A 13,427-nucleotide genomic window follows, 5' to 3' on the forward strand; every position below is an offset into this window, starting at 1 on the left:
CTGAATGGATCCTTCATTGCAGCCTGCACTCTTTCTGCTTGTACTTATTAAAATACTTAATGAGTAGTCATTAAGGCCCCAATTCAGGAAAGCACTTAAGCATGTACCTAACTCCATCACTGTGCAGGACAACACTTGTGTACTTTAGTCCTGCAAGTGAATAAGTGCTGTCCTGAATAGGGATGCTTTTGTGAAGCATGGCGTAGTTGCTCTAGAAACTTTAGTCCTTCAGCTAGTGTAATTGCCATGGATAAGGGAGCTGCGGGCCAAGCTAGTCTGACTTTAGCATCTCTGTGATTCATGCTGTGTGTTCCTGTCAACCTTACAACCTTCTTTTCGCTTGCAGACCTTGATATTTTCCTTGAGTATCCTGGAAGAATACTGCTTTCTTTGGTGACAATGGCTCAGTACAGTACCCTAACTGAAGCAAAAATCTATTGCATGATGAAAGCTCATTGTACAGGAATAAGTAGTTGGGGATCCAAATTTTTTCTTGTCTCAGGAAGTGAAATGGTGTCAGCTCCCCAGAGATGTATAGTTTACTTGAAAACAAGTAAGGATCCATCTTTTCTCTTTAGTAATTACTTAAAAAATATATATAGATAAGATTTAAAAAATAAACTTTTTTTGTTTTTACCTTTGTTTTTATCGTATGAATAAAGAGTCAGCAAAAGTAAAGATTCAGACTCTTGTTAAGTAGGAGATTGTCATAGGGCAGGGGTTCTTGGTAGTACAAGCTATTAGATAATGGAGAGAGTCCAGGCAGCATCGCTGCAGTTATTCAAGAATGGGTTAGTTAATACATTTCATGGAAGTGGTATAGGTGGCAGTATCTGGAAATGCAGAAAATCCTACCTGATGACTCAAATGATCTGTTCTTGGTCCTGCTATTTATGGTTCTTTGGTTTATTTATTAGGCACTGTTTAAGAATTGTGGTTCTCAAACTTGGATTAGGCTCCTAAATCCATATTTGAACTAATAATTTGCCTTATCTTCTCCAGTCCTATGATTCATAGGTTCTGTGCACTCTTGGTTTCAACATAGCTTATTAGCTTGGAAATCTAGATTCCACTTGTAACAGGAGCCTACACCATATTCGGAAATTTTAATTTATAAAAGTTACAACTATACTTTTGGCCTTTGTATAAGTCTCTTGTTAGAGTGTTTTTTTCTTAGATGTTGTATAGCTGACTACTTTTCTTGCCTCAGATGATGGAGACTGTAGGGATGACATGAGCTTGTGCTGAGTCACATATCTGTTACGTTTTAAAGCATTTATTCCAAGATAACATCTGATTTGAACCCAAATGCTGATAGCTGTTTCTCCAGCCCAATTCTACTCTCTCATCTGGTTCTCAATTTTGGTAGTGGAGATTGGAAAAAAAATGAACAAGAAAGGAAACAGTTGGATGTAATCTGTCTGTTAGTCTTGGAAATTTGCTATGTGTTTCCCTTATCTAGGCTGTGTTTCTGGGCAGTATGGATCTGGCTGCAGGAAAGCCTGCCCCCGCTGCACTAGCATCCTGCCTTGTAACAGTTTGACTGGATTCTGTGATGAGAAAACCACGTGTCTGTTGCCATTCACTGTAGCAAGCTGTGTGGCAAGTAAGTACTAAAAGGGGACACCTCAGAACACCCAGTTTTCTATACTTTGCCTGGGTTTTAATCCACATAAAAATGAGCTGGCTAGGGTTAGGAGGGATGTTGACAAGAAATGATGCCCCATCTCTTTCATTTTACACATGTCAGTCATTGAAACTAGATAGATGGGGTGCTCGGTCCCTCTTTTGTGGACTGGTGCCTAGGACTGTGGCCCATGAAAGCCCTAGAGTGCAAACTGTCTTTCTCTTTGGTGCTTGTGTCCTCTCCGTGCTCTTGAGCTCCTGCAGACCAATACTAGTTTGAAATCTGTCTGGTTTAGGAAAGATGCTGGACTGATTATATTGGATCCTTAAATCTTCTGATAAGCCACAGAAAAGGTGGAGCAGCAGTGCAAACCTCCCTCTCTGTTGTGCAACAGTAAGGCAGAGCACTAGTCTTCATGCCAGTTCAGTTCGTGGCTTCTCTGAAACTACCAAGAAGGAGTACTTGTGGCACCGTAGAGACTAACCAGTTTATTTGAGCATAAGCTTTCGTGAGCTACAGCTCACGAAAGCTTATGCTCAAATAAATTGGTTAGTCTCTAAGGTGCCACAAGTACTTTTCTTTTTGCGAATACAGACTAACACGGCTGTTACTCTGAAACCTACCAAGAAGGGTTCAACATGAGGCCAAGTGTACCAGTGGGTGGTTTTACTTGTTGGCCCAGATTCTCTCCCTACATCATTTCTTTTGTCCTTCTAGAATGGTGCTATGGGTATAGAATATGGCCCCGTTTCCCCCATCATGGCAGGGAGGGGAGTCCTCAACGGGTGTACAGCTGACACAACCAACTTCTGTGCCACCCTCCCTTACAGTCCCCAGTGCAAGGGAGGAGGAGGATGTGTGCCTGGAACTCCAACTGGCAGACAGTCCCTTAAGGACTCTCGCTACCTAGCGGAAGTTTGAGTAGCCCTTACGCGACTCTGATTGTGGCTAATCAGAGACTCATAGAAATGTAGGGCTGGAAGGGACCTCGAAGTCCACCCCCCTGCACTGAGGCCGGACCAAATAAACCTAGATTATCTCTGACAGGTGTTTGTCCAACCGATGCTAACAATCTCCAGTGATTGAGCTTCTACAGCCTCCCTTGGAAGTCTATTCCAGAGTGTAACTACTCTTACAATTAGAAAGATTTTCCTTTATTTCCTGGGCCTTTTTTTTTAATGATCATATAAATGCATATGTGTGTGATACATGCTCCTGCCTTCACCCAAAAACTCACAAGGCTGAAGATTTATTATTATTTAGCTTGCAGTAGTGTGTGTGTGCAGAGAAAGACAGTCCCAGCCTTGAAAAGCTTATGTTCTTAAAAACAAAGGAACAGAAAAAGGGATATAACATAAAAAGACAGTGTTCAGAGTGACGACTAAGATTAATGTTGTGCTGACTGGTGTATATGTAATTGCTGTAGGCCTAAGAAAATCATATAGAGGAACCATATGGAAGAATGCTTTCACTTCGGGTCAGCACTTCTTAAAAATGCACTGCTTATAGCAAAATGTCTGTGTGGACATTAAAAACAGAAATAACTATAGATTAATGCACCTGCATAGGCTACATAATAAGGGTTATTTAAACTTGTAGGTCAGAGCTGTGGGAGGAACTGCCTGATTTTCCTTTAGGAAGCAAGTCAATCATAATTTGCATCCCTTTAACACCTCTTCATTCCAAAGAGAAAAGTACTAACCAATATGGTGGAGTCCAAATACAATGGTATTTGGTGCTGCAGGCAGAAAGATAGGACCTGATTCGCCTCTCAAATACAGGTAACTGCATTGAAGCCACTGGGATTACATCAGTGTAAAACTGACCCGAGAGGAGTACCATGGAGTCTTAGCGTTTCATAAATGCTGCAGAATATGTATAACTTCATGGCGATGCTGCCACTTTTGGAGTGACGGGAAGCAGCTGAGCTGACATTTGGCACAGGGCACACTGTTTAAGAGTAATAAGAAAGGAAATTTTGGCTAACTACATCAGGGCAAACTTCAATTTGAAATTGCTATGGGGTCTCTCCTGTGTATTATAGAGATTACAGATTGCATCACTGGACACAAGGTGACTAATTTGCCGATGCAGTAACAAATCGCACACTCGAGCACTCATCCTGCAAACACAAGAACATGAGAAACTTTCCAGGATCAGGGCCTTATTGTAGGTGCTAAATTGTACAGATGTGTCTGTTCATCCAGTTTGTGCACATAAATACAATTGTGCACAGAAATGTAGGTAAACCAATTGTTCATGTTCCACTACATACATCTGACGAAGTGGGTATTCACCTACAAAAACTTATGCTCCAATACATCTGTTAGTCTACAAGGTGCCACAAAACTCTTTGCCAATTGTTCATGTGGCTCTCTGGTCTACTTTCTGTCCATGCACTGCAAACAGCTTAATTAAAGCCTCTTCAGGGAGCTGAAAGAGAAGTATCTTGATAGACCTATTGATGAGGATCCAGGAAAATTTACTGTATCACATCCAATTTTTTTAAAAAAATCATGCAATCTCAGGAGGCTGAGGAACATATGTATTTTCCCTCATGCCTTAACTTCTAAATTTTCAAAGTGGTTCCCAGGGATCTCATTGTGCAGCCTCTGTTAAATTCAAAGGGAGTCATGCGGAGGATGAATTATTCACACACACACACACACACACACACACACACACACACACACACACACACACACACACACACACACACACACACACACACACACACACACACACACACACACACACACACATCCTCCTCACCATGCAAAACGCCAGTGCAAGGCCTATACATCACCTAACTCACATCACTGTAATATGGGATAAGTAGGAGAATTGTGCATAGGCCTTATGCCAGCCTTCTTTGCAGAGAGGAATTTACCGTCAGAATGAATTGTTAGCAGTTTTATGAACACAAAGAATGTGACTATTTTAAGGGTAAAAGACCGTCATGTTGTTTTTGACATAACAGAGATCAATGCTGTGGCTTTTTTTTTTTTTTTTTTTTAAAGCCACAGTCAGTCTGCAATGTCCAGATGAGGCTGGGTGGCGCTACTGGAACAGGTACTGTTACTATATCTCACATGCTAAAACGAAACCGTGGAAGGATGCCAATTCCACCTGCAGTCGATACAGAGGTGCTGAACTGGTTTGGTTTGAAAGCCAGGAAGAACTGGTACAGTTATTAATGTCACCGCTTTTCTTCTCTTAATGGGTTTTTGGCCTAGGCTGGCAGAACTTTGGGAAGGGTGACACCGCTCAGGTGTTATGGCACGTGCTGAACATCTGGAAGTTCCATTGACGTTTATGTGGAGCCCTAGGCACCACAGGAAGGTTTTTGGATCAGAAGTGTTTGCTGTATCAAGCATCCAAGGAATTGGCTTGATCTCAGTGGACTTTTTCTGGCATGAGACATCAGCAGATTTGGACTCAGATAATATGTTTTTCTTCTCTTTTAATAATTGTCCTGTTTCATTTTGATAAAAACAGTAAAACCACAGACACTTTTTCCTTTTTGTTTCTGAAAACTTTTGTATACAGAGTTGGATTAAATCATCTCTGAATGGACCCACATGGACAGGGTTGCAGGATATAGACAAAGATGGCACCTGGGCCTGGGCACATGGAGATAATGCATCTAGTGTATTGGAATGGTCTGTATATCAAGCAATCTATGTGCATCTATCATAGTGTGGTTGTGATCTGAAACCACATCAAAACAATAATGAGATCCAAAAAAAAATCAATTTTATTAGCTTAGACATGTTGTTAATGTCCAGATATTCAGGTAAGATCCATCTAGTCATTCTACTCTGTGTGGGAAAATATTCATGGGCTATTTTATAGACTCTTTATATATAAAATATAGAGAGAATATACCTGTACACTATGTATAGAATATAGTATTTGTAGAATATTTTACAGTCCCCTTAGGAAACCAAATTCAGTTCTCTCTCACTTCAGCATAAACTAACTTGAATGAAGTAATTCCAGATTTACACTGATGAAGGGCAGACGCTGACTCAGGTCTTTATCTAGTATTTCTCTGATTACACCCATTGATGTTAGTTCTTTAACCTTTCTTTGTTGCTATTCCATTGTCTTACGTTATAAAATGTTTCTTCCTCTTTATAGTTTTTAATTAAAAAAACACAACCCTCTCAGTTTACTGGATTTTCAGCATATTGACGCTTACATGGATGTCATGCTCTGTAGTAAAGTAGACTTAATTTTCTGAAATCCAGTTCTGGTTTAAATTGTAGTGACTCCATTGGCTGCGAATAAGAATTCCCCTCTTATTGCCATGCTTTTCGTTAATCCCTGGCAGGCACTTGCAGACAAATCACCACATTAGCTTTTAGTCATGTTTCCACCTTTTCTATACCTTCTATCACTGGCATTGTCCCACCCGGGATGGTTCCATTTACTGACATTTTTAAGTTAGATGCGCGTTAGCCGCAAAAGTAACAGTCCCCCTGAGTTGTTTTTATTTTCCACAACAGGCTACGTTTCAGAAAGAGAAGCAGTTGGCTGAGATGTGTTGAAATGTCAGTTGGCGAACATATCATTGCAGCAGGCTGTAGGAGAGCCAAGGAATGGGTGTGCAAGAAGCCAGCAGAACCAGGTTTGGAAGCTGATTTATATTCACTTACTGTGGGATATTCACCTCATTGCAGGTGGCCAGCATGGAGGATTTCAGTAGGTGTTAAATGGTGCCTACGTCTTGGGCTGGCTATCTGCACCCGGGTGAATTTCACCCTTACTGGTGTAAAATTTTGAATAATCAAGATTAGTTTTCCCTATGAGATTGAAGGCATTTTATTTCCCAAAGGGCTTTTGTAGCAGCATTGGGCAATGAAAAAAGCACCCATTACAACAAAGTATTTCAAAGAATTCTCACTCAAACTCATTCAAGACTGTCCAGTAGTGAACTTTCGTTTTGGTGTCAAAGGCCATCAAAAGTTTCCGGACACAGTTTTAAAAGTATAGGCTCAGAGGGAGAGATGACGTGTTACATGTGAATATGCGCGAATATGGGTGAATACATACAGATTGTCCTCTGATATTTTGAGACACCTGACGTTACATGGAAAAAATGTTCAAAATACTGTGTGGAGCTTCAGACAAGTAACTGCCATTGACTTATATATGCTGGCTATGAAGAAGTGCAGAGAAGTACCTTGTTTTATTGTCAGCAGACTATTTGTAGTAAAAGATTTTTTTCATTACTGTTCAGATCAATTTTGCATCATTTCTGTTGAATTAATCATCTTGCGGTACTCCACTAGTAATGACATTAGCTGTTTCATTAATAACTTAGAAGGTGACTGGAGTAAATGTAGAAATATACAAAGTAATACATTTGCGTATACACAAACACACGCATATATTCAGCATAGTTTCCAGCAGTAAGTGTCCATGTAACCACTATGAAAGTTTTTCAGGGTTGGTGTTCAAAATCACAAGCTAAAAAAGAAATTTAACACCAACCCTGAAAAACTTTCATAGTGGTTACATGGACACTTACTGCTGGAAACTATGCTGAATATATGTGTGTGTGTGTATATATGCGAATGTATTACTTTGTATATTTCTACATTTACTCCAGTCACCTTCTAAGTTATTAATGAAACGGCTAATGTCATTACTAGTGGAGTACCGCAAGATGATTAATGTGTATATATAACGTATGTTAATCACTAATGAGGAGTTAATGTCTTGTACTATAGCATTGTTTTGCTAAATCAATGAAAACCTTTTTTCCCCCCTTCCAGATCTTGATTTGTTCATAAGCATCTGGGATGCAGTGATGATCTTGCCAACTCCAGCAGCATCAGCTAAATACACTAACCACACATTGGCCAGACAAATCTGTGTAATGCAGAGGTCCAGATGCATTGGCTACGTGTTATGGCAAGACAGTTATTTCCTAATACATGACTCTAAATTAGTTATCAGTGGATTTGCACAAAGCGCAACATACTTAAAATCAGGTAGTGTCCATTATTTAGAGGTACCTTTTCGGGAGATGTTAGAATGGATACAGAGTATCAATAAACTTTGTCCCTAATAAAATATTACAGCTTCCAATAGAGGTTTTCACTATAAAGCTTATGTGGATATTCTGCTCTGTAATAAGTGAATTTAGATTTCTGAAATCCTATTTTGTCTTAAATTCGTGACCCCTAGCTAGAAATTCTAAGCATTTCACATAGGTTAGACCTGAGAAACAATTATTCAGCATGGTTTCCAGCAATTACTGTCCATGTAACCATTATGGAGGTTTTTCAGGATTTTAATTTCTTTCTAAGCTTGTGATTTTGGATACTACGGACCATCTTGTGAAAAGAAATGCCCAGACTGCTACTGGGACAAGCCATGCACTAGCATATCCGGAAAGTGTGAGGACACTACAGTTTGTGCTGAGCCAGAGGATGTAGGTGTCTGTAATTTAGGTAAAGCCTTTTTAAAAAAGTCAGATCTGTCTGAAATTGGGAATTAAAAGTTGAGAATTCCTTCAGCCAAGGAAAAAGTATTTAAAAATAACAAAAACACCCTCCCCCCAGAACACTCTGGTGGAATCCAACAAATGTGCACTGATTTTTCATTTTTATGGCATATGATTCTCACATGCAGCTAAATAATGTTACCCTGTTCTGTAGCTTTTTCTAATTCTACAGCAAAGGTCCATCAGTACACAAAAGGCCAAATTCTGTTCTTGCCTTCTCCAGTCTAAATGTCTAGTAACTACTTTAAAGTCACTGTAATTAGTCCAGATTGACATTAGTATAACAGAGAATTAAATTTGTATGATTTACTCCCTCTACAAGCCTGTTCACTTTACTGAGATTACGCAGTGCTGAATATCATTTTCTCCTGCAGAGAGATTTGCAAAACACAGAAGGGAGATGGCACTTCCCACTTGTGCTGTCTGCAGAATAAAATGTTTATACTGCGCTACATATGTACTGCAAGAATGTGTCATTAATGTCTTGGGGGAAAACATTAAAAATTGAATATGCAAAACCAAAGGGATGCTCTTAAGACTGGTAAACCTGACATGGATATGTGAATTCCTAGGCTCCCTCCTTTGCTCTTCCCTGTGTCTGCGACACTATATTTTTTTGTTGGACAGTTAAGGTGCTGAGATTCACATTCACATACCTTGTCTGCTCATAAGAATGTTGCTCATTTCAATTCATATATATAAATATCTATATATCTCCCAGGTACCTTGCCTGCACCTCTGAGTATAGAGTGGAGCGGTAGTGTGATGTGAAGTTCTGGGGCCTTGTTGATTTTTTGTTTTGCTTTATAAAGTGTACAATATTGTTGCCATCTTCTGGGGTGAAATTCACCCCCTGAGCAGAGGGCTAGCCCAAGGCGATTGCACCATGAAAGTCCCACCCCTATTCTCAAACTCAGGCATAAGTGAGACTTATCTGGTGCAGTGACTTAGAGCTGGCTCTGCACAGGAGTGAATTTTGCCTTTGGGCAGCAGAGAATACCACATTTTCAGCAGGCCTCCAATAAGGCCAAGTGTGTTGCCAAATCTATTTGCATACTCACTAAAGTGGCATTTGCATGTGCACCTACACAATTTGCACAAGCAAATGGATATTTTTGTGCATAAATATGGAAATAGCTGCCATATGGAGGAAACTAACTGAAAGTGTTCCCCGAAGAAGTACAACATTTGTCAGTCCCCCTCTTCATTCTAAAAGTGCTCCTGCCGCAAAATATAAAAAAGCTGGTAGAACAGAAACAATTATGTGGTGAGGGGGGCATGAGAAGCTAAATTTCACAGGAAACAACTTTTTAATTGGAAAAGGAAAGCTGTTATATCGTATTTTTCTCTTTTTTTTCCAATGATGTCAGGCAAGTACAGCTTGAAATGTCCTCTTGGGCTTGGCTGGTGGTACTGGAATGGACATTGTTACTTTATAGAAAGGAATAGAACTCTGAGTTGGATGGAAGCCAGGCTGTTTTGCAGCCATTTTAAAAGAACAAGTCTGTTGCAGCTGGAATTGTTGGCTGAAAAGGTTTGATGTTATAAAGACTATGAATGGTTTGTCTCCTTCTCCCTGACTTTGTTTACGTGTTTGTGGTTAATACAATGGGGTCTAACTGGAATTTAATCATAAAATTTAATCCTTGAGAGGTCATTTGGTCCAGTTCCGCTGAGACAGGGCCAAGTATACATACACCATCCCTGACAGATGTTTGTCTTAATTCGTTCTTAAAAATCTCCAGTGATAGGTTTCCACAACTTCCCTGGGAAGCCTATTCCAGAGTTTAACTACATTTATAGTTAAAGATTTTTCCTAATATCTAACCTAAATCTGTGTTGTTGCAGATTAAGCCCATTATTTCTTGTCCTACCTCAGTGAAAATGGAGAATGACTGATCACCATCCTCTTTATAACAATCCTTAACATACTTGAATCCTTAACAATCCTTAACAGATTGTGCCTCAGTCTTCTTTTTGCAAGACTAAACATGCCCAGTTTCTTAAACATCCTTCTTGGTGTGGCACCCAAAACTGTACATAACAGAAAGTGATATAGTGACAGGGTTAACAACTTACTATCTGTGATTCGGACAATATTAAATTATGGGAAGGATATAAACTGCTGGTAAAATACACAACATTTTATTTGTCAGTTTCTAGTGCAGTATGTATTGTTACTTTACAGGGCTGGCTACAAAAGATGATAAAACAGCCAGCATGGATAGGAATGAAATGGGAAACATCAACATCTGAGTGGCAATGGGCAGATGGATCAAGAGTAAACACAGCTCTGAACTGGTAGCCTTTCCTAAATTGATTTTTTTTATGAATGAAAATGAGTAGAGTTCATAGGTTATTCGCTTTCTTGCTCTGTTACTTGTAGTCATTAACAGGTTTGAATGATTGACTCATTCAGTTGTTTATATCATGCTAAATTAAATAGTTTTTATGTCATGGCCTTAAAAAAATAGACAATTCCCTCCAAACGTTAATGTATTTGTTGTTTTTCTTTTGAACATTTGGATTAATAAACACTTATTTTAGGAATTTAAATACTTCAGTGATCACATCCTGTGTACGTACAATTAAAAGTATTATAGTGTGGACACGTTAAATGCATTTAAATAAGTTCCTGATGCTATTTTGTCTGCAGTGTAGTGTAATGGCTTTTATAAACTATAGCTATGTGCTTTCATCTTCCTTCGATGTACTCTGCATGAAGATAGTGGTGCAGGTGATCATGGGCCCAAATTTTAGCTGAGTGTGAGAGTTAGGAGCCATGACATTTGGCTTGTGGAAGAATCCAGGGTTTGGAGCATAACTCTCGAAAATCCAAGGAGGAGACAGAATCAGCTGTTCAGAGGCCTCGTGCCTCTGGGTCTGCACTGGTTCCCATGAGAGCAGGGCTGTCCATTTGGTACCTGTCCCCTGCACCTGGGACACTGCTTTAAAACTTTGGGAAAGATTGTAAAGGTATTTAGGTGTCTAACTTTTGATTTCCATGGGAGTTAAGTGCCCAAATACCTTTAGCAGTATTCCCCTTTGTCTAGAATAGGATTTAAAGGTGTGGTGTCAGAAGGTATAAACCAACATATTCTAACATGTTCTAGAAGCCTGGTGTGGACTTTAATACATGCTGGACTTCATCTCACCCAGCTTAGTGTGCATTAAAGTCTACACTGTCTTGAGCACACTGGGCATTGAGAACTTGTTAGGTAAGACCTTCTAATACCATATCTTTTAGTACTAGATCTAGAAAAAGACAAAATGGATTTCCTAAGAGATAGGGGCTTCCCAGGAAAGTTAATATTGCCAGTGCCCTTTGCCCCATTAACTTTCCTCTTCTGTTTCTGTTGGGTGCAGGGGGGTGATATGTTCTTCCCATCCCCTTCCCAAACTCTGAAACTTAACTTTGTCACATTGCATGTGTGGTATTTTCTGTTTCTCTTTTTCTGGCAAACAGTGTAGTACTATGTGTCTATATATAAACTTTTTTGCATTGTGATGCTGTACCCTACAGCATCAGTTGTACAAATTTTGTTTATCTACTACATGGGAAGCCTTACTCTTTGCTCTTGAAGTCTTAACCTTTGTGGGGTTTGTTCTGATCCAGCTATGCAGCCAAGTTACTGCAGTAATGTTGGAGGATTTTACATATATTAAGTGTAATTAGAATTTTGCTTTTACTTCAGGTTAAACGTACATAGGAATGCAACTGCAAACTGTGTATTTCTTCAGCATAATAAAGTAGCTTTAGAAGCAGCTAGTTGCCTTTTAAAATATCATTTTGTGTGTAAAAGAAATGAAGGTAAGTTACAGGATAACTTCTCTGTTCAGTCCTTGCATTTCTCTGTTCTTTCATTTCTTCTTTTGCTTCTTCTACTCGTAGTTTTTATTACAAATGATTCAGTATTTTTAATGAACTTATTCCACATGTAAACACAGATTTTATTTTTTTTTCATTTGTTTGCATAGATTTTTGGAAAATGTTCTTATCCTTTCTCTCATACAGCTGTGATTCTGTGAAGGATACTTCACTTAGAGAATCTTAATTAGCAGTGTGGAACACTTGAATGCGTAATAGACTATTTATTTGAAAAGGGTGATGCTGAGTCCATGAACAACAACAGGCCTGATTGTCTTCACATTCTAGTGTAATTCCATTAAATTTAGCACAGTCACTGTCCATTTGCCCTGGTCTAAGTAAGATCAAAATCAGGCCCAACACATTCACAATTGCACACTTCCATTTTTCATATATAATTAGTCCAGTTGTGTGCACAGTGAGGAGTCTAAACACCCATGTGTATACACAGTCACCAGATTTGTGCATGCAGTTGCCCAAACCATGCTAATTTAGTCATGCAATTGGACATTGCATTTCTGTGCATGTATCTATAGCAGGGTGGGACTCACCCCTGCGGCACCTCCTGCTGGTTGTCCAGGGAATTAGCGTTTTCAGCCTCTGGAGCATCCCCTGCAGGCCAGTGTCCCGCTTGCCGCTGGGCCCAGAGTCCCTCCAGGACCCCGGTGCCCCTTTCACGACAGGGTACTGCCCCCTGGCAGTACCCTCACAGATCTGGGTCTCCCCACACCCGGAGAACCCCCACCCTCTATCCCCACCTCAGTCTTTGGCTACTGCAAGTCACCATCTAGCCCCCACTCCATGGGGAGGACTGCAGTATAATTGCCACTCATCATCGACAAGGAGGGTCTGGACCTGCTGCTTCTGCCTACCCTTGGGCTGTCCTCTGCAACCCAAGTACCCTTTTCCTAGGCCTTCTACAAGGCCTGCAGCCTGGGTGTTTCCCAGGCCGGAGCTCCCCAGCTCCTCTGGCCTTCCCCCAGCCCTGCTCCACTTCAGGTACCCTGCTCAGCTCCTAACAGTCAGGCCCATCCCTCTCAACATCTAGAGTGAGACTGTGGCCTCCTGGCCCATTGCCCTCTTATAAAGTCCAGCTGGGCCCTGATTGGGGCATGGCCGCAGCTGTGGCTGTTTCCCCAGTCAACCAAGGCTTGCTGCTTTTCCTAGCAGCAGCCCTCTCTCAGCTTCAGCCCTCTCCCAGGGCTGATATCAAGCCCTTCAGGGCAGGAATGGGTGACCACCCCGCTACAGTACCTTTTGCTTTTTCCTTGAGTGGATTACTAGGATTGCTATATCAAGTGGATTATTGCATGGATTTCTAGGCTCTATGCTAGAGGATGAAGTATTCTATGAAGTACTGGGCTGGATCTTGGGAGATATGAATTCAATTCTTGGCTCTGCAACAGATTTCCTGT

At 40.4% G+C, this 13,427-nt stretch overlaps 1 protein-coding gene across 1 annotated transcript in view; it reads left to right on the forward strand.

Moving 5' to 3' along the window:
• LOC311525659 (uncharacterized protein) overlaps nt 1-13,427 on the forward strand; it is a gene marked incomplete at its 5' end in the record, with an annotated part of 45,072 nt that overhangs the window by 2,716 nt on the left and 28,929 nt on the right. The window contains 7 exons of the mRNA XM_084637960.1: nt 1,463-1,606; nt 4,648-4,811; nt 5,177-5,289; nt 6,139-6,260; nt 7,411-7,629; nt 7,948-8,091; nt 9,515-9,678. Of these exons, the coding sequence (XP_084494086.1) occupies nt 1,463-1,606; nt 4,648-4,811; nt 5,177-5,289; nt 6,139-6,260; nt 7,411-7,629; nt 7,948-8,091; nt 9,515-9,678 (1,070 nt within the window). The remainder of the gene's footprint in view (nt 1-1,462; nt 1,607-4,647; nt 4,812-5,176; nt 5,290-6,138; nt 6,261-7,410; nt 7,630-7,947; nt 8,092-9,514; nt 9,679-13,427) is intronic.

The sequence above is a fragment of the Lepidochelys olivacea genome, assembly GCF_965140295.1.
Source record: "Lepidochelys olivacea isolate rLepOli2 genome assembly, chromosome: 8".
Taxonomy (NCBI): Eukaryota; Metazoa; Chordata; order Testudines; family Cheloniidae; genus Lepidochelys; species Lepidochelys olivacea.